The sequence below is a fragment of the Chrysochloris asiatica genome, unplaced genomic scaffold (assembly GCF_000296735.1).
Source record: "Chrysochloris asiatica unplaced genomic scaffold, ChrAsi1.0 scaffold00130, whole genome shotgun sequence".
Taxonomy (NCBI): domain Eukaryota; kingdom Metazoa; phylum Chordata; class Mammalia; order Afrosoricida; family Chrysochloridae; genus Chrysochloris; species Chrysochloris asiatica.
Window position 1 is genome coordinate 8,537,168 of NW_006408648.1, and position 20,157 is coordinate 8,557,324.

The following is a 20,157-nucleotide window of genomic DNA, read 5'->3' on the forward strand; positions in this document are numbered from 1 at the left end:
CCAACGAGATGGATTGGCCAGGTGGCAGCATCGATGGACTCAAGTGTGGCAACAGTAGTGAGGTTGGCCCAGGATCGGGCAGTGTTTTGTTCTGCTGTGCATAGGGTCACTATGAGTCGGTGCTGACTCGATGTCACCTAACAACAACAGCATGCATACTGAACTGGGTTACAAACCACAAGGTTGACAGTTCTAGACCATTGGCTACTCAGTAGGAGAAAGATACAGCTTTCTACACTTGCTAAGATTCACAACCTCGGAAACTCTATACAGGGTCTCTGTGAGTCGGAACGGACTTGATGGCACTTAACAACAACAATGCACACGGAACCCTGTAACTTCTTTGATTTTTTCCCCTTTTAATTTTTTAAACACAAATTGCAGTGCTATATCAGTGTGCGATGGTTTCATGGAAAGAACTACATTTCCATATAACAGGTCTCTGCCCTTCCTGTGGAGCTTGCCACAAGGCTCTGGCCACTGGAACTCAGATCGGATTAGGTCTCAGAGCAGGTCATGGTTGAGCTAAAATGATAACCACATCTCCTCTTGTCTGAGCCTTGGACTTCCCTCCATATCTTGCTCTGCCAATAAAGTCTCACCTCTGAGGATCATAAACCAGTTAGCTGATTGTGTCATTCAGACCTGCTTTCCTTCCCCTCCCCAGGCCCTCCTTCCCCAGAAATACAGGAAGTCCTCTTCTGGAAAACTCTATGGCAGAATAGGTAACCACCATGTGCCACTAAAGGGGCACCACTGCCTGCCACCCTCTCCATAGTGTGGATTATGTCCCCCTCTAGCAGGCCCTTATGGTAGGAAAACTGGAGCTCCAGACATCTTTGTTCACTGGCGCCCATCTGAGCATAGACCCTGCCCGAGGCCTCCCACTGCTTAGTCTGGGCCCCTTCGGGAACAAGCCAGCCCTTGTTATGGAGAACTCAAAAGATCCTATCGGCCAGCCCTGGCAGCAGGACGACGGCTGGCCTTTCCCAGTGAATGAGACTGTTGTGTGTGCCTTTCTGAGTTAGAGTCCTCTTGTCTGTGTTGGCAGAGGGAGTGGACTCACCGTGATGAGCTGGGTACAGTGGTCAGCTGAGATGCCCTGGACGCAGAGGAGGGAGGGCTGGATGCCTGCTTCCTGGAAGGCCTTGCTCATGTCGTTGCATTTCTGCTGCTCAGGGTCTGAGGTGGTGCACCACCGTACCTCCATCCTGCCAAGCACTGGGGGCAGGGTTGGGGGGCAGTGAGACCCAACTCCCAGTCTTCCAGCATCCTGACCCCATGACTTCTGCCATGGATATGGTGCTTGGGTTCTGTTGGGTCCCAGCAGCTCCTGTCAGCCCTTACAACCAGTCCTCTGCAATGCCCCCTGCAATGTCCCCTCCCAATGGCAACCAAGGTACAGAGCGGTGACAGAGACAGGGAAGGGGCTGGGCTCTTGGTAAGTGTGTAGGGTCATGGGTATCCCTGGACTCAGGGTCTTCTCACTAGGGACAGGGCCTTGGCAGATGGGATGCTTCTGGGAACCACGTATTAGGACCTACACAGAAGAGCAAGGTAGCAGCTCTGCTACCACCTACCCTCCACCACCACCTGGGGTGGAAGGAACACTAGAGGGAGATTCCTGGCTCAGTCAACAGACTGGCAAGTTGCTGCCCATCCCTGCCAGACCAGGTTCCCTCACTCCACAGCGTCCTGGGCCCTCCTCAGTGAGCAGTGACCATGCGGCTGAGATGAGGGGCCACTGTACTTAGGAGTGTTGTCTCCTCTTGGAGCATCTGCAATTATGTTGCTGCTGAGGGAAGGCTGGGCAGAGGGGAGGTTGCATAGTCAAGGGGGGTGGGGAGGGCAGGGGGGCGGTTTCAAGTTTCTTCTTCCCCAGCTGTGACTTCAGGTATCTGAGCCTGTTTTTTTAAATCCAAGAAAGGTAGCTGAGAAAATACCCCTTCTGTGTTGTTTTAAGTAAACCTATGTGGAGTTCAAGACACGTGGATTTTCTGCTTGTCTGCTGTCCCATGATGTGACCAGGTCAGAGTCCCAGAGATCACCAACTTGGAGGCCCAGCAGAAGGATGAGCAATCCCCCGGGGCTGATGACTTTGCAGAGCCTCACTACCTACCACTCACCCTGCCCCAGTTAGAGATTGTGAAGGAGCATCAGCGTGACTTTGGGACAGTTCCCACCCCACAGGGACTGCTGGGAATGGTCAGTCATCTACCAGGTGGCCCTCCCAAGGCAGCCTGCGCTCCCTACCTCCACCCTAAGGTGCAGATTCTTTCACTGTCTCCCTTCCTGTCACCCTTCTCCTCCCTCGGCCTCCACCCTGGAAAGTAGAACAGCCCCATTTCCAGTCCACCACTGCCAGACTCAGACTATGGGGAGGTGGATTTGTTTTTTTTATATTTATGAAGAATGTGCCACCTGCGATCAGAGCGGCGATTCGAACCCCTATCCTCTCAGCTGAGTCGTGGTTGCAATTCCTGCGAGCCGTGCCCCAGGTCCGCCTCAGGTCCCACTAAGCAGGCTCTGGCTACCCTGGGAGGGCTGAGGTGCTTTCTCGTCTGCGTGCCCTCCCCTACCCCTGCAACACCTAGGAATGGTCTTCCCGGCGACATTCTAGTCTTCCCTCCCCCCACCCCAAACCCTCCGAATCATCCCAAGAGCGAACCCTGGACGTCTCCCTCTCGGGCGGGGGCTTTGGAGTAGTAGAGCCTCTCAGGCCCCCATCCCCTGCTGGGCTTCCAGCTTGCCTACGTGTCTACACAACGGATCACTCCAAAGGCCCAGGCCACCTCTCGCTAGCATGCATCTGTCTCTCCCTGGCCTGTCAGAAATTCCTCTTTTTTTCGAGGTCTGGTCGCCTCCTCCAAGAAGCCCTCCTAAGCGAGCCCGCGGGCCGTTTCTCCTAATAATCCCCGTTTGCTCAACTCAGTGTGAGTTCCCGCGCCTTCCCTTCCCTTCGGAGAAGCGGCCTCAGGACACACTTCCCGGCCGCGGGACCAGGGGGCTGGAGAGCTGCAGGGCCCCCGCCCCAGAGCCCAGCTCCCGTGGCCGGGCGGCTGCTCCTCACCGGTGCGCAGGGTCAGGAAGAGACACAGAGCCGCGCTCGGGCCCCGCATGGCGCCGTCTAGAGCTGGCTGAGCTGGGTCCGGTGCGGGTTGGGATTGTGTTCGGGGCTGAGTCCAAATGGCTCAGCAACAGAAGGACGGTCTCCCTGCTTTCTCCCTGACACTGGCCAACAGCTACTTAAGTGCTGCCCGGGCGTGCCTGGGCGGTGTCCACGCCCCTAGGGCGCACCCCTACCCTAGATTGGACACCTGAGCTGACCACACTGGCCTAGGTCTTCGCTCTGGCGCCCCCTGCTGGATCCTCGACCACCGTGGGGCGGGTACAGAGACAGGAACCATTACATGCTTATCCCCAAAAGGTACCTGCTCTCCTAGGCCTGATATCCCCGGCTCAAGGGCCCTGAAGGGCTGTTCTGAGGCTCTTGCCCCTCAACAATCTACCCGGCATTTCAGAGCATCCTTCCGCATCTTGTCCTAGAAAGACTTCAAATATCATGGCCAAGTGCAGAAGGAAAAGCTCAGATATTTGGAAGGAAGAAGAGATCAGAATTCCAGTCAGAATTGGTAGGAAGCTGAAAGGTCAATTAGCTACAGTCCGCTGGAAGGGACCTCACACAGTCTAGGCATGGCTTCTCCTGGGCCTAGAGAAGAGAGGAGACTTGCCCAGACTGCACATTTAGTGGATGGTCAAGCTAGTTCATTTCATCATGTTTTTAAAGATGGGAAGAAGTCCAAGAAATGGATGGAGGAGGAAGCAGAAAAGTGTAAAGAGGGAGGCAAGCAGGCAAGACAGGGAGGATGGGCCGTCAGTTTTTCTAGGACACTCATTACCAAAGTGTAGTCCGTGGATCCGCAGCATCTGGGAACTTGTTAGAGAAGCAGATTATCAGGTTCCACTGTAGACACACACTGCATTAGAAACTCTGGGGCTCAGGTCCAGCAATCTGTGATTTTGATTCTGATGCACGATACAGTTTGAAAACCATTGTTCCAGCCAGACCAGAGCTACCGTTCCCCCAGTGTGTTGGGGGTAGGTCATGGGGGCTGGACTGCAGAAATGGATACTCTGTTGTCTGCCTCCATTTATATCCTCACCTTTTTTTTTTTTTTAAAACCGTCTCTTTATTGGTACCCAGAAATGAGATCCTCTCTCTTTGCCAGGCTAGAGAACACATGCAATAAGAATACTGAGTAAGAGAGAAGTTTGTCAGCCCCTAAAACTGCTCTGTTCCCTGGGAAGGAAGTCATGGCACTTCCAATTGAGTCATGAATCCAATGCTTACCATACATGGAAAGAATCAGAGGAAGTGTATGGCTGGGTTTTAGAAGACCTTAGCCCCACTGTCATGCTATCCAGATTCTGTGTGGCTTTGGGCAAGTTCCTTCCCACTTAGTTTCCTCATATGGAAAAGGTAGGTCTTTATGGCTCTGACAAGCTATTCTCCTTTTCCCAGTAGCTGTCTGTTCTGGGGAAATGGAGCAGGCATGCACAGTGGAAGCTGTTGCTCCATCCTCTACTGGACTTGTGAGGCAGAGTTGGGCAGCTCTTTCTGATTTTTACAAAGCTGCCATATCAATTAGCAGATGGCCTTGCCAGAAGGACTCTAGCAGGCACACATATTCTAGGAGGATGGAATAAAGACAAGTGTCCTTAATAAGTCTCAACTTCCTAGTCATAAGTATAAAGGCTCATTTTGGCAGACTCCAGAGAGCAACCAGGTTACTGGCAGGATTGTTCCTTTGGCAGAACTCCAGGTGACACCAAAACGGAGTGGTAACAGCCAAGAAGGTAACATATTTCATAGTGAGGCCCTTCCTTTATCTCCTGGGCTCATTCCTCACTGACTCATCAGAAGACTGGCCGTCTCTGAGCTCAGGGCTTGTACAGGAGGTTCCTCTGCCTGGCCTGGACATGGATATAATTGATAACTGTATGTAATGGGGAACTCTGCCCTAGCTTGAGCGTGGATGCTGGGGAGCAGACACACCTAGATGTGTCCGAGGAACAGAACGGGTGGGATGTAATCAGGGAGCAATGAGTCAGAATAAACTTGGAGGGCGAAAGAGGAGCAGAAGTCTGAGGACAGTTTGCTCATGGTGCCTGAACTCTATCCCTGGCCACAGTCTTGAACTAATATTGGGATAAGAGGGAGAGAGAGACATGGCTCCACTAACACTTCCATAAGATGTTCAGGCCTAAGTAATGCTGTTTGGGGAGCTCCATCCTTACTCCACCCAACCCAACAATATGAAACACAAAAAGCTCTTCTCCATCTATCCTGTCAGATGCTCTATCTTTTCCTGGCTCTACAAGCCCTCAGGCTGGCCACCAGCATGGAACTGCCTGTCTTGTGAGGGATCTGAGGAACAGGAGCTGATGCCAGGGGATAGACTCAGAAAGAAGAAGGGGCCTTTGGTAGTGAGTGCATGGAGAACCTGCATCAGTAGGTGGAGGCAAATGAGCCAGCAATACATGGATGAACTCCTTAATACTGTCTAGCCCATGAGTTGAGAAACTTAGGACAATTTCATATTTTTACAATTCAGTAAAGCATAATCTACATTTCTGTTTCTATGTGCTATAGTGTCTTGGACTAAGAAGATGTCCAATCAACTCCGATCCTGGGAGGCCCTTGGTATGTGCAGCAAAAATTCAGAGTGGAACAGTGCATGCAGTACCCAAACAGACTGCACTTTACACCTCGGATCACTCATCACGCATTTGCTGACTGGTGATGGTGCCTGAGTTCGTGTACTCAGAACAATGGTAGACATATTGAGAATGTTTTGTGAATAAAAGCTTTTTGCTTTTAAAAGTGTTTTTCCTTTGAAGCGTGACTTAGGGGAAGCCCAGTTCATTTGGGCTATGCAATAGTCTGTGTGTAGCCTTTTCAAAGGCAGATCCTATGCTGATTCTTTTCTGTACTCATCTCAAAACTTGACTGTAGCAGATGATTTCATTAAGGTTTAGGATTTTCTAGGCTGTCCTGGTGTGGCGCTGTGGGTTAATGCACCAGACTGCAAAGTCATTTGAATCACAAGGTCAGTGGTTCAAGCTCACCAGTCACTCCTTGGAAACCCTAAACATGGGTCAGAATCGACTTGATGGCACTTCACAACAACAATCTTTACAGAGAAATCCTGCTGCTGCAGAGGTTGAGTGGGTGGCTGCCAACAGGTCTCATAGGTTAAAGGGCCGTCTGCCAAGTCTATTCAAGACTTCAGATATTAGCTGCAAGTTTGGGAGTTTTCAGGTCACTTGTCCTTCTGACTAACTGGTTACAAGTTCTCAGGATACCAAGATACCAGCCACAAACTTGGGGAAAAGAGAGCCATCTCTTTCTCTCTTTCTCTCTAACGAACTGGTTACAAATTTGGGGGTTCCCACCACCCCTGTGGTGCTGCAGGATAATGCACTGGACCGAAAGGTTGATTTGAATATCAAGGTCGGTGGTTTAAATCCACCAGCTGCTCCTTGGAAACCCTATATAGAGTCGCTATAAGTCGGAACCAATTTGGCAACAATCACCCCCTCAGGTTTGATAATTCACTAGAATGACTCATAGAACTTAAGAAAGTGCTATACTTATGATTACAGTTTTGTCATAATAAAATGGATACAAACCAGGACCAGCATAAAGAAGAGGCACACACAGTGAGGCCTAGGAGGGTTCCCAATGCAGAGCACCTATGTTTCCAAGGACATATTATCCTTCCAGTGCACTGATGTTTCTGACCAATCAGGAAGCTCAGCTGATCTTCACTGTCCAGATTTTTAACTGGAATCTCAGTAAGCATGATGGACTGATTTCATCATTGGTCAAGAAATTGAACTCACTCTCCAGCTCCATTTCTTTCCTGGAGGTTGGGCTGATATCATATGATGGATTTTTCTGGAGTGATGAGCTCCCCTCTTACCTGAGAGCTTACATCAGCGTAAGCTCTCAGGTGAGGTCTGAAGCCCTTCATAAGTAACAAAACACTCCAATCAATCAGGAAATTCCAGAGGGGTTACCTTCCAGGAGCTGGGAGGAAAATGAAATTTGGGGGTAAAGTAATACAACCCACATATCTCATCCCTGAGTTCAGTTTATTATTAATTATCTGAGCATAAAAGGTGTTTTTTCCCCTGAAAGATTTCTTGCAGCCCAGACTATTAAGATCAGGTAGTGTTTCGTTCTATTGTGCATAGGGTTGCTGTGAGTCGGTACTGACCTGATGGCACCTAACAACAACAACAACTTCGAACATGCTACCAGAAGGGATAAGTTCCTGGAGAAGGAGATCATATTTGATAAAATGGAGGGTCGGAGAAAAAGAGGATGACCCCCAGCTAGATGGATTGGCACAGTGGTTGCAGCAATGAGTGCAAATGTAGCAGCAATTGTGAGATTGGCATGGAACCAGGCAATGTTTTGTTCTGTTGTAAATAAGGTCGCTATGAGTCAGTACTGACTCAATAATACTTAACAACAACAACCTTCACTGGTTGAAGGACATTTGGATTGTTTCTTGTTTTTCCCACTATTTTTTGTGTACTTTGTCACCCTGGACCTACGGGGGCAAGGAGCAGCTACTCCTTGAAAAACAAGAAATGGATTGTCTGATGCTGAAAGCCATGACAGGCCCTCCCCACCCACCCTCATCAACACTGAATATCCATATATTTGGGTGGTTGTACAGGAACCAATAATCCTAAAACAAACTTTAAATGCAGAGTGATAGATTCCAAAAGGCTGTTTACAGAACAATGTGTGCTTTCTGTGAATTGAGTGACTACCGGATGGATAATTTACCCTCAGGTATAGCACTCTGTTGATCCAATATGGGCATACCAGTAACTGGTGTCCTCAAAGAAATAAATTTAATCCATTTAGGAAGGTAGTAAAGGAGAAGATACCATTCTGAACAACACACTGAAAACAACTCATTTGTTAAAGGCATGATTGTCTAATAGCCTTCTTTAAATTTAGGAAATATTCCATGTATTGATTGCCCACCACCCTAAGGAAAACCCAGTTTGTTGAACTCCAAACAAAGGATTGTAGTTTACTTTTCAAAATATTTGCTATCAATTTTCTTTAGGTGGTAACTCCTGAGCATTTTAAGAAATCACTGATATTACACATGAGTAACAGTTGTAGTGCAAATTGCTCAAGGAACTCTTGACTCAGAGACAAAGCAGTAACATTCTGGACTCCTGGGGTCACCATAAATCAGAATGGACTTGGTAGTCACAGCCTTAGTTTTGTTTTGTTTTTTCCTTCCTCTCCCCTCCCAACCCCATGCACTGATTACTAATCAACGAAGAAAAATATTTGGCACTCCAGATAACAGGGAAAGAAAATAGCAATGCTTACTAATCATTAGGCTTAATATGTTTTTCTCCTCAAACTTAAAATATAAATAAAATAAAGTGGTAAGTGCAGCTGTTTTTGACCCCATAGATCGATCTGACATATGATTTTTCTACATACAGGTAACATGCATGTCTTTATCAGTCTTTTCCCGCTGGAAAGAGCCCTGGTGGCAGAGTGGATTTTGTGCTGGGCTGCTAACAAGGTCAGCAGTTCAAACCCACCATTCTACAGGAGAAAGATGAGATTGTCTACCCCCATAAAGATTTTTGGTCTTGGAAATCCTATAGGAAATCCTATAGATTATCATAGTATGATGATTTCTAATGTGTGGAGTGCTGGTGTAGCACTGTAGAATAAGCACTGGACTCCTAACCACAAGGTTGGCAGCTCAAACCCACCAGCTGTTCCTTGGAAACGCTATATGGGGGGGTCTCTATGTATTAGAACTGACTTGGCAGCACTTAACAAAAACAACAATGTGTTTCAGAAAAAAACCTTTATGTTAGCTTTATGTTTAGTTCTACTTTTTTACTCAAAAAGGTGCGCGGTTACTCCATAGCCACAAGATCAGTGATTTGAGCCCACCAGCTGCTCTGCAGGAGATTTGGGTTTCTGCTTTCTGTTCCCACCAAGATTTTATTCATTTATTTTTTATTAAGTTTTTACTGTGAATTGAGTGATAGTTTAATAGGAGAGCATCAGCTTTACATTCACCCCATCATATTTCGTTTCATTGCAATGGTTACAATCTCCTCCATGCATCATCATTCAACAGCATTTGCTTCCAATCCCTCTGTTTTTTTGTTTTTTGTTTTTTTTTTATTATGTACACCAAAGCAGTCAGGAATATATAACTAATTAAACAACCAAAGGGTATACCCTACACGCCAGCACCCCGGCTGCCAGTGCACAGCCCCTCTCGGTCCCTGAGTCCAGAGTCCCCAGCTGCTCCATCTCTCCACGTCATCATCTCTGTCTCCATCTCTGGCATAGCTGCTTCTCTGGATAGGGTCCCGTACTCCGCTCTTCTCCCTTGATGGTCCCAGGGTCCTCCACTCATGGACTGCAAGATCAACCACTCCCCTTCTTTTGTTGCAAAACGTTTACCTTTACATTCCCACAAAAAAATTTTAAAGTCTCAGAAACCCTATACAGGGTATCCATGAGTTGGAATCTACTTGACAACGCTCAACAACAACACCATTGACCATATATATTCATTATTTGTGCTAATCGTTAATGAACAGTTTTATTTCAGCTAACTAGATTAAGAAAAAACAAACTCTAGTCCATCAAATTCAGCACACAAAACAATTAGCATGTAGAACTTAAGATACAGTATAATGAATTTTCTGATGAGAGAAAATAAGGATTAGAACAAATGATGTAATCTTTCTTCTTTAGGATGTCTAAAATTAGATTCCTTTACCACACAGATGGGATGGCTAAAGAAAAGATGAAGTGTATGAAAGTCCCATATGTTCTTCACTATGAATGTCTACAAAAAGGTTTTCTAAATCTTGTAAGAGTTGTTGGCTCAAAAATATCTACTTCCTTATGATATTTAAGACTTGAAAAAAGGCATCTCTTGATAATGGATTCTTTTCTTTCTCTGAAAGTTCAGTACTTGTTTCAGATGTAATTTATCTGACATCCCTTGCTAACTTTTGCTAGGAAAAAGCTTTATGAGCTTTTGAACTACATAGCAAGGCCAGATTGCTACCCTCAAGGTCAACAGTTAAAAACTACCAGCCATTCCTTAGGAGAAAGATGAGGCTCTCTGCTCCCATAAAGATTCACAGTCTTAGAAACCCCATACAAGGTCTCTATGAGTCGTAACGGACTCCAAGGCACACCACCACCACTATGGTCATTAATGGTTGTACTTAGTAGAACATTCTCTCTGTCATTTTAGTGCTTCTTAACCTCTTTCTTCCCCATTATGAAGTCTGTCACCAAATGTCACTGAGTCTCCCTTAATGTCTTAATTTTTCTTGCTATCGTTTCCACTGCCATCATTCTAACACAGGTCCTTACATCCACCCTCGGACCCCTAAAACCCTGTCCCAACCTCTAATCTGCTTCCTTCCTGATGCAGCCATCCATAAAATGACTGTTCCTAAAGCGCAACTTGGACCACCCTTCTCTCCTTCATGGAGTCCTAGATCTAAACTTACCCTAAAGCGTGTTCCTGGAATGAAATATGTGCTCAGTGAATCCTCCACCACCACCTTCCTCTCCTGCAGTAGTGCTTCTTCGCATACCCACTGCCATGCTCATTTTGTGACTGTTTCCCACCTCAATTTCTGCCTTGTCATCTTACTACCGCCATCTCCTAATAGTTGTATCCTCCCCATCTGAGTCTCTTGCCTTTCTTCAAGGCACAATACAAGTCCTTCTTTGAGCAGCTTTCCTAATTATAGCCCCGATGCCTTTGGCCTCCTCTGAACTCTGGCAGTTCGAACTGGGCTCTCCATCACACCTGCATGTGCACTTTGTGCTGCTTTTCTCCTTAGGTGGACGTCTGGTCTGAAATAAGGTGGCATTTTCCTCGTATGCCTCTGTCCCAGTTCAGTACCCATGCCAGATGATCAGAGTGCACCTTCTGTGGTTCCCATTTCCAGCTCCTCTGCAATTCCAGGAGCTGCCATCCTCTGTCTTTACTTTGTATAGCATGGTAAACAAAGTGGATTTTGATGAGCTGAAAGTAGCCTTGTATCAGTTTTGACAGTGATTTCATTTGCAAATTGGTGAATCTGAGTAAAGATGGAGATGGGGGATGAAGGTGGATAAAAAGATCTGACAATAATCTCTAAACCAACTAAATTTTTTTGTTTTTGTTTAATCCTTTCATTTTTGGAAGCAAAGACGACTTAAAATACTGATGAAGATCAAAGGCTATGCCTTCAGAATGGCATAAGCCTTAAAGAAAACAAAAATCCTCACCACTGAACCAATAAGAAACATCATGATAAATGAAGAAAAGATTGAAATTGTCAAACACTTCATTTTGCTTGTATCCACTATCAACACTCTTGGAAGCAGCAGTCAGGAAATCAAACAATGTATTGCACTAAGCAAATCTGCTGTGCAAGACCTCTTTAAAATGTTCAAGAACAAAGATGTCAGTTTGAGAACTAAGGTGCGTCTGACCTAAGCCATGGTATTTTCAATCACCTCACGTGCATATAAAAGTTGGATATTGAATAAGGAACACTGTAGAAGAATCACTGTATTTGAATTATGGCGTAGGAAAAGAATCGAAAGTACCATGAACTGTCTGTGTTGTAAGAGTATAGTTAGAATGCTCCTTAGAAGCTAAGATGGTGAGACTTCGTCTCTCACACTTCGGACATATTATCAGTAGTGACCTGAAGAAAGTTATCATGTTTCGTAAAGTGGAGGGTTAGTGAAAAAGAAGAAGACCCCAACAAGATGGATTGACACAGTGGCAGCAGCAATGGGCTTAAACAGAAAAACAGTTGTGTGGGAGTAACTGGACCAGGCAATATTTTGTTCTGTTCTACATAGAGTCTCTGAATTAGAACCAACTTGATGGCCCCAGACAACCTCACAATTGTGGCCACACTTGAGCCCATCGATGCTGCCACTTTGCCAATCCATCTCACTGAGGGGCTTCCTCTTTTTCTCTGACCCTTACCAAACATATCCTTCTCCAGTAAATGGTCCCTCCTGACAATATGTCCGAAGTATGAGAGATGAAGTTTGTCCATATTGGCCTCCAAGGAGCACTCTGACTGCACTTCTTCCAAAACAGATCTATTGGTTCTTTTGGAAGCCCATGGCACTTTCAGTGTTCTCCTCCAACACCATAACTCAAAAGCATCAATTCTTCTATGGTCTTCCTCATTCACTGTCAGCTTTTGCATGCATGTGAGGTTATTGAAAATACCATGGCTTGGGTCAGGCACACCTTAGTCCTCAAGCTGACATCTTTGTTCTTCATTACTTAAATCATTTGCACCACCAGGGCTCTTTTTAGGTTAGGGTAGGTCACACATTACAGCATCTTTGACAAAAAATTGGGATATTTTGTAGAAGATAGGCAAATATGATTATAGGGACTGAACTGTAAATAATATTAACTAAGTCTGTGAAAGGATTTTTTTCTATGGCTGATGAATGAAGATCATCTTCTGATGGTCTTCTGTTACTATGAACACCTTCCAGAGTAAGGGAAAGGATAGATAGTGTTAGTATCAAATGCTGTGATAGGTATTTTGTACACACTCCTTTAACCTTTATAACAATCCTGCTAGGCAGTTCTTCAACTCCATTCAGTGTATGACATAATTAAGGCTCAGATTAATCTGCATATGGAAAGTCAAAACTTAATTCAAGTATTCTGATTCCAAAGGAATCAGAAGTGTACTAAATGTTAGCCCCAATGGTATCAATGACCCTTAAAATATCACCATTTTACAGACAGACAGTTATCAGGGATGACAGGACTTGCCCAAGATCAGCTACATAACTATTAAGTAGCAGAGCTAGTACTTAAATCCAGATCTGATTCCACAGTCCTTTTTTTGTCCACAGTCTGTTTTGTGTGTGACAATGTACTGTCATCCAAGCCAGTGAGAATCTTAAACATTGGACAAAAACACCACACGATTTAATCTGGGGTCAGAAGAATGACATTTATATTTAATGTCTTTCAAGATGTAAATAACCTTAATGAAATATCATTAGCTTACTGGTACTTACTTGCCTTTAATTAGTAATTCAGCTCTCAGGGGAATGAATAACTCATTAAATTTCGCTCCCAGCATAGGAGGAAGAGGAGCTGGAGTGGTAGAAAACCCATTGTTCCAAGTGTTAAAATGTTGTACTCTTGGCTCGGTTCCTGATTTACAGTGCAATCTTGGTTAAAACGGGGGCATCATTAGGTGTCTGTTTCACCGCCTGTAAATTTAAAATATTCAAGGCCAGAGACTCTTAGAAAGTAACTGTTTGCCCTAATATTGTTAGGTATACACTCATAGTGACCCTATGCACAACAGGATGAAGCGCTGCCTGGTCCTATGCCATGCTCACAATTGAGTCCATTGATTCTGCCACAGTGTCAATCTTTCTCTTTGAGGTTCTTCCTATCTTTCACTAACCTTCCACTTAACCAAGCATGATGTCCTCCAGTTACTGGTCCCTCCTGGGGACCATGATGTCCAAAGTAGGGAAGACAAAATCTCACCATCCTAGTCTCTAAGGAGCGCTCTGACTAGACCTCTTCCAAGACAGAGCTGTTTGTTCTTCTGTCAGTCCATGATACTCTCAGTATTCTCCAACAACATAATTCAAATGTGTTGATTCTTGTATGGTCTTCCAAATTACACATGCATATAAGGTGACTGAAAATACCATGGCTTGGGTCAGCTGAACCTTGGTCCTAAAAGTGACCTCTTTGCTCTCTTGACACTTTAAAGTTTTTTGCCTAATGCAATACATTTGATTCCTCGGGTGCTGCTTCCATGAATGTTGTGGATCTAAGCAAAATGAAGTCTTTGACAACTTCAATCTGTTTTCCATTTTATCATAAATGTTCTCCATTTATCATAAATCCAGTTGTAAGGATTTTTTTTTCTTTATATTGAGATGCAATCCATACTGAAGTCTGTAGATTCATCATGTATGTAATTTCCTCTTGATTTCTAGCAAGCAAGATTCTGTCATCTGCACATCACAGGTTAATGATCTTTCTCCAACCCTGATGCCACATTCTTCTTCATATAATCCAGTTTCTCAGATTTGCAAAGCATTGTGTTTGAATATGTATGGTGAAAGAATTACAACCCTGGCACACGACTTTACTGATTTTAAACTACTCAGTATCCACTTGTTCTGTTCAAATAACTAACTGCCTCTTGGTATATTTGCAGGTTCCTCATGAGCACAATAAAGTGTTCTGGAATTCCTATTCCTTGCAATGTTATCAATAGTTTGCTATGGTAAACACAACTAAATGCCTTTGTATAGTCAATAAAGCACAAGTAAACATTTTTCTGATATTCTCTGCTTTCAGCCAACATCCATATGATGTCAGCAATGATACCCTAGTTCCACATCCTCTTCTAGATCTGACTTGAATTTCTGGCAGCTCCTTGTCGGTATATTGTGACAACCATTTTTGAGTTGTCTTCAGGAAAATTTTACTTGCATATAATAGTAATGATATTTGATGATTTCCACATTCTGTTGGGTCACTTTTCTTTGGAATGGGAACAAATATGGATCTCTTCCAATTGGTTGACCAGGTAGCTGTCTTCCATGTTTCTTGACAGAGGTAAGTGAGCACCTGCAGTGTTGCCTCAGTTTGTTGAAACATTTCAATTCGTATTTCATCAATACCTGGAACACTGTTTTCATCAGTGCCTTCAATGCAGCTTGGACTTCTTTCTTCAACACCATTGGTTCTTGATCATATGCTACCTCTTGAAATGGTTGAACATTGACCAATTCTTTTTGTTGTTGCTATTGTTAGATGCCTTTGAGTCAGTTCTGATTCATAGCAACCTAAAGGTCTCTGATCTTGAATAAATTTACAGGTGGTGAAATAGAAGCCAAGGAAGTATAGGATTTTTGAGGAGTGGCTGGTGGGTTTGAACCACCAACCTTGTGGTTAGCAGTCCAATGTTTATCCTACAGCGCCACACCAGGGCATATCTTCAATCTTCTTTTGATGCTCCCTGGGTCATTTAATATTTTGCCATTGTTGTTGTTAAGTGCTGTTGAGTCAGTTCCGTCCCACAGCAATCCTGCATAGGGTTTTTGAGGAGTGGCTGGTTCTTGAACCGCCAACCTTGCAGATCAAACTGACTTTTCAGTCCTGCACATTAATCCACAGCGTCACATCAGGGCCATCGGATACTTCAGTATCACAACCCAGACTTGAACTTTTTCTTCAGTTCTTTCAGCTTGAGAAACGCTGTGTTCTTGCCTTTTGGTTTTCTAACTCCATGTTTTTGCATATTTCATCATAGAACTTTGTCTTCTAGAGCTGACCTTTGAAATTTTGTTTAGTTTTCACTGTTTCTTCCAGTTATTTTAGCTTCTCTACGTCGAAGAGCAAGTTTCATAGTTCTTCTGCCATCTATTTTTGTCTCTTTCTTTCCTTTTAAAATGAACTTTTGCTCTCTTCATGTATGTTCTTGATGTCATCTCACAACTTTTCTGGTCTTTGGTCAAATCTGTTCTTGAGATAGTCTCTAAATTCAGGTGGGATATGTTCAAAGTCATAATTTGGTTCTCATGGACTTGTTTTATCTTCAGCTTGAATTTGCATATGAGCAATTGATAGTATATTTCACAGTAGGCCCTTGGCCTATTTTTGGCTGATGATATTGAGCTTTTCCATCATCTCTTCCCACAGATGTAATCAATTTGACTCCTGTGTATTTCATCTGGTGAGGTCCATGTGTATAGTCACCATTTATTTTGCTGCAAACAGGTATTTGCTTTGTCATTGGTCTTGCAAAATTTTATCATGTGATCTCCAGCTTCGTTTCTATTCCCAAAGCTGTGTTTTCCAACTACTGATCCTTCCCGTTTCCAACTTTTGCTTTTCACTCACTAGTAATTACTAATGCATCTTAATGACATGTTCTTAATTGTTTAAGTGACATCAAGTTCGAGTGCTTATCCTTGATGGCAGGCCTTGCCATTTTTTTTTTTTTACGTATAACAATTTTTTTAAGTCAAGTCAGTAAGCATAATGTTTGAAATATTGTTTTATCAGAATAACTTGTGAGGTTTGTCAAAAAAATTTATTTTATGAAGGTGTGTGTTTATCAACAATTAATTCATTATTTCAAACCCACAAACTTCTTCTCAGAAGGATGAGGCAGACTGCTTCTGTAAATAATGACAGCTTGGAAACCCTTGAAAACTCACAGGATAGTTCTGTGTCCCAGGGTGGGTTCTCTAGAGAAACAAAACCAGTGATGCTTATGTATGTAGATACAAGAAAAATTCATATCAAGGAAGTGGCTGACACAGTTGTAGAGATGGGCAAGTCTCAAGTCTGTGGGTCACGTCTTTGGACTTTTGTAGCTGTAGGGCTGATGAACCAAGATCAGCAAGTCACACCATAGGCAGGCAGATGGCAGGCTGCCGAGAACTCTCAGGACACCACTGCCCAACAAACTGGAGGTCAGGTGATGGGCCAGATGCAAGATCCAGACCCAGCAGAAAGCAGCAAGCTTTGTCCAAGTGTCCAATATATTGGAAGCAGGCCACACTATAGAAGAAATATCCTTCAGTTTACTGACCACTCCTAGCAGGTCTCATCAGGGAAGTGATTGCATATTTTTTTCTTTTTAAAGTTTTTATTGTGAACTGAGTGATAATTTTTACAGGGAAGAGCATCATCTTTACATTCATTCTATCGTATTTAGTTTCATTGCAATGATTACAATCCCCTCCATGCGTCATCATTCAACAGCATTTGCTTCCAATCCGTTTTTTTTTTTTTATGTACACCAAAGCACTCAGGAATATATAACCATTTAATAACCAAAGGGTATACCCTGCATGCTAGCCTCTCTCCCTCCTTGAGTCTAGAGTCCCCAGCCACTCTGTATCTCCACGTCATCATCTCTGCCGCCATCTCTGGCTAGGGTCCCGCACTCCACTCTTCTCCCTTGATCTTGCTCCTGGGCTGCAAGATCAACCACTCCCTTCCTTTTGTTACAAAACGTCTACCTTTACATTTGCAACATTCCCAATCAGTCCTGATACCAGTCACTCACTATTGAAACACAAGAGTCTTATTCCCATCTCCTTTCACCAATCCCATCTAGACTTGTAAGCCAGTCACTTTGTATCTTTGCTGCCTCCCTCCCTCCTCCATTTTGGGTAGCCAATATCCAAGTTGCCCATCCTTGTCAATCCTGTGTACAGATGGGGTGGGAATGATCCTTGCTGTCCACCATTGAACTGAGTAACTATTACTGTGGTTTGTTGTTAGGTGTCGAGTTCTGACTCATAGCAACCCCACGTACAACCGAACAAAACAGTGCCCAGTCTTGTGCCACCCTCACAATTATTATTCTTGAACCCATTGCTGCTACCATGGTGTCAATACATCTCATTGTGGGGGCTTCCTCTTTTTCACTGACCCTCCACTTTACTAAGTGTAATGTCTTTCTCCAGGGACTTGCCCCTCCTGAAAACATATCCTAAGTATGAGACAAAGTCTTGCCATCCTTGCTTCTAAGGAGCATTCTGGCTGTACTTCTTTCAACATAGACCTGCTTGCTCTTCTGGCAGCCCATGTTGTTGTGGTTAAGTGCCATCGAGATGGTTCTGACTCATAGCTACTCTGTATAGGGTTTCTGAAGAGCAGCTGTTGGGTTTGAACTGCTGACCTTATGGTTCAAACCAATCTTGTCCAGTGCATTATCCTGCAGTGCCACACCAGGACTCCATGGTACTTTCAATATTTTCCTCCAACACAGTAACTCAAATTCATCAGTTTTTCTACCGTCTTATTCATTGTCCAACTTTCACATGCATATGAGTGAAAATACCATGGCGTGGGTAAGGCACATTTTTGTGCCTAAACTGCTATCTTTGATTTTGAACACTCTAAGAGGTCTTGTGCAGCAGATTTGCTTGACTGCTGCTTCCATGAGTGTTTATTACAGATCAAAACAAAATGAAGTCTTCAAAAATGCCAATCTCCTCTCATTTATCATATTATGTAATTGGTCTAGTTGTGAGGGTTTTTTGTTTTCTTTACATTGAGGTGCAGTTCATATTGAAGGCTGTGTATTTACTAACCAGACTGTACTCTGCTGAGAGCTCTGCAAGCTTGTGCTGCAGTTTATTGCAGACTTCTGGGTGGCTATGACACCAAAAGGTATAGTTACATTCAAAGGCACTTTTTTTCTTTTTGCTAACTTCAGGACATTAGGTGGTACTTGAGAGAAATGGAGTATTTAAAACAGTATTCTCTACATGTTAAAATAGTATAATTTTTTCTAATGACTACTGTTCCAATTTTGGTTCTATATAAGTTTTTCTTTGTACCGTCTATCACTGTGACAGTGATAGGCTGACTTGTTCCCTAGAAATACCCTTTGAGTTGTGTGGGAGTGGCTTGTGTTATCAATCTGTTCTTACTAATTGTGATACTCTGGGCTAATACCTACAGTGAAATCTCTTAACCTGTAAAGGGATACAGAAACTAGATAATGTAACTCACAGTGTCTTACATAGTAAAGTCTGAAAAAGGAGTCTGTTGGAAAGAACATGGGCTGGGGCAGACACACATAGATATGAATTTATGAATCTCAACAACTGTCACTTATGAAACTCAAGCACTTGCTAAATAATCTTGGACAAGTCATTTTTTACTTAAGCCTCATAATGGAGATGGAAGTAACACCTTAATTTTTTAATGTTTAAAATATTGATTAGTATAAAGTAGCTGTTGTACAGTAATACTCAGCATTAGTCGAGGATGAGTAAAAAATTATCTGTACTCAGTTTATATTAAAACACCTGTCCACGTTTATGGCTGATGACAACATTGAGTGTGCATGTACATGATTCTGTCGAATAGATGAGTGACAGTGGATGTGGCAAATCATTTGCAAATCAGTCATGGCTTTGCCTATCAAATAATCCACAACAGACTTAGGTTTTGAAAATTTGTGCAAGGTAAGTACTAAAACAACTCACAGAAGAGTATAAGCAGAAGTGTTTAGATATCTGCAAACAAAATTTGGACCGGTATTTGAAGAAAGGTAAAAGTTTCCTTAAAAAAATCACTACTGGTGATGAGACATGGGTTTGGGTTCATCACTACGAGCCTGAGAGTAAACGGCAGAGTATGGAATGAAAACATCCTCAATAGCCAATCAAGTAGAAGGTCAAGAGTCAACCATCAGCTAGAAAATTGATGCTTACAGTTTTCTGGGATTCTCATGGGCTAGTATTGGTACATATCAGGAAAAAAATTCAACATTCAATAGTACTTACTACAGTGAGATGTTCACCGAAGAGTTGAAGCCTAAACTTCAGATTCAATGCAGGACTGCCATCCAAGAGAGTTGTGATCTTGCATGACAATACACATCTGGACACCTCTGCCCACGCTGCTGACACTTTGCAAAAACTTCATTTTGAGGTGTTAAAGCATCCTCCCTACAGTCCTGATCTTGCTCCATCAGATTTCCATCTGTTTGGTTCCCTGAAAACAGCCCTTTGAGGACTACAGCTCAGTCTAAACCTTTTTTAATAAGGGCATACGAAAGCTTGTTGACAGAAGGACAAAGTGTATTGAAAAGCAAGGAGATTATGTTGAGCTCATTAAAATAAATTTTATAGCCTGAGTGCAAATAATTTTGGACTCATCTTCGTACTTTTATTATCAATAATTCTATGCATTCTACAAAACTGCATAAAAATCAGAATTTTCCTATAAAACAAACCACTTTAACAAGGATATTCAGGAAGCAATGTAGTACAGATATTTTAAAACGTAGCATTATCATTTTATAACCATTTGGTATTTTACAACGTACTTCAAAATGGTTTACTCTGAAATCTCTCTGTAAAGTGGTTTCTGGGGCTTTTGAGATTATTTTATAATAATTTTTTCTCCTCTATTTTTGGCAACAGCTTACTACATTTCATGCAACAGCAATACTTTATACCTTAATGGGTGAAACTACTCAATTCCAAAACCAACAGAAGAAATTTGATTA

The 20,157-nt window shown here is 43.4% G+C and overlaps 1 protein-coding gene across 1 annotated transcript in view; it reads right to left on the bottom strand.

The window, feature by feature from the left end:
* Positions 1 to 3,119, bottom strand: part of MFI2 (antigen p97 (melanoma associated) identified by monoclonal antibodies 133.2 and 96.5) — a 41,625-nt gene extending 38,506 nt beyond the window's left edge. The window contains exons 1-2 of the mRNA XM_006869442.1: positions 3,071 to 3,119; positions 1,067 to 1,221 (exon numbers count right to left, since the gene is read on the bottom strand). Coding sequence (XP_006869504.1) covers positions 1,067 to 1,221; positions 3,071 to 3,119 — 204 coding nt within the window. The remainder of the gene's footprint in view (positions 1 to 1,066; positions 1,222 to 3,070) is intronic.
* Between the last annotated feature and the right edge of the window lie 17,038 nt (positions 3,120 to 20,157).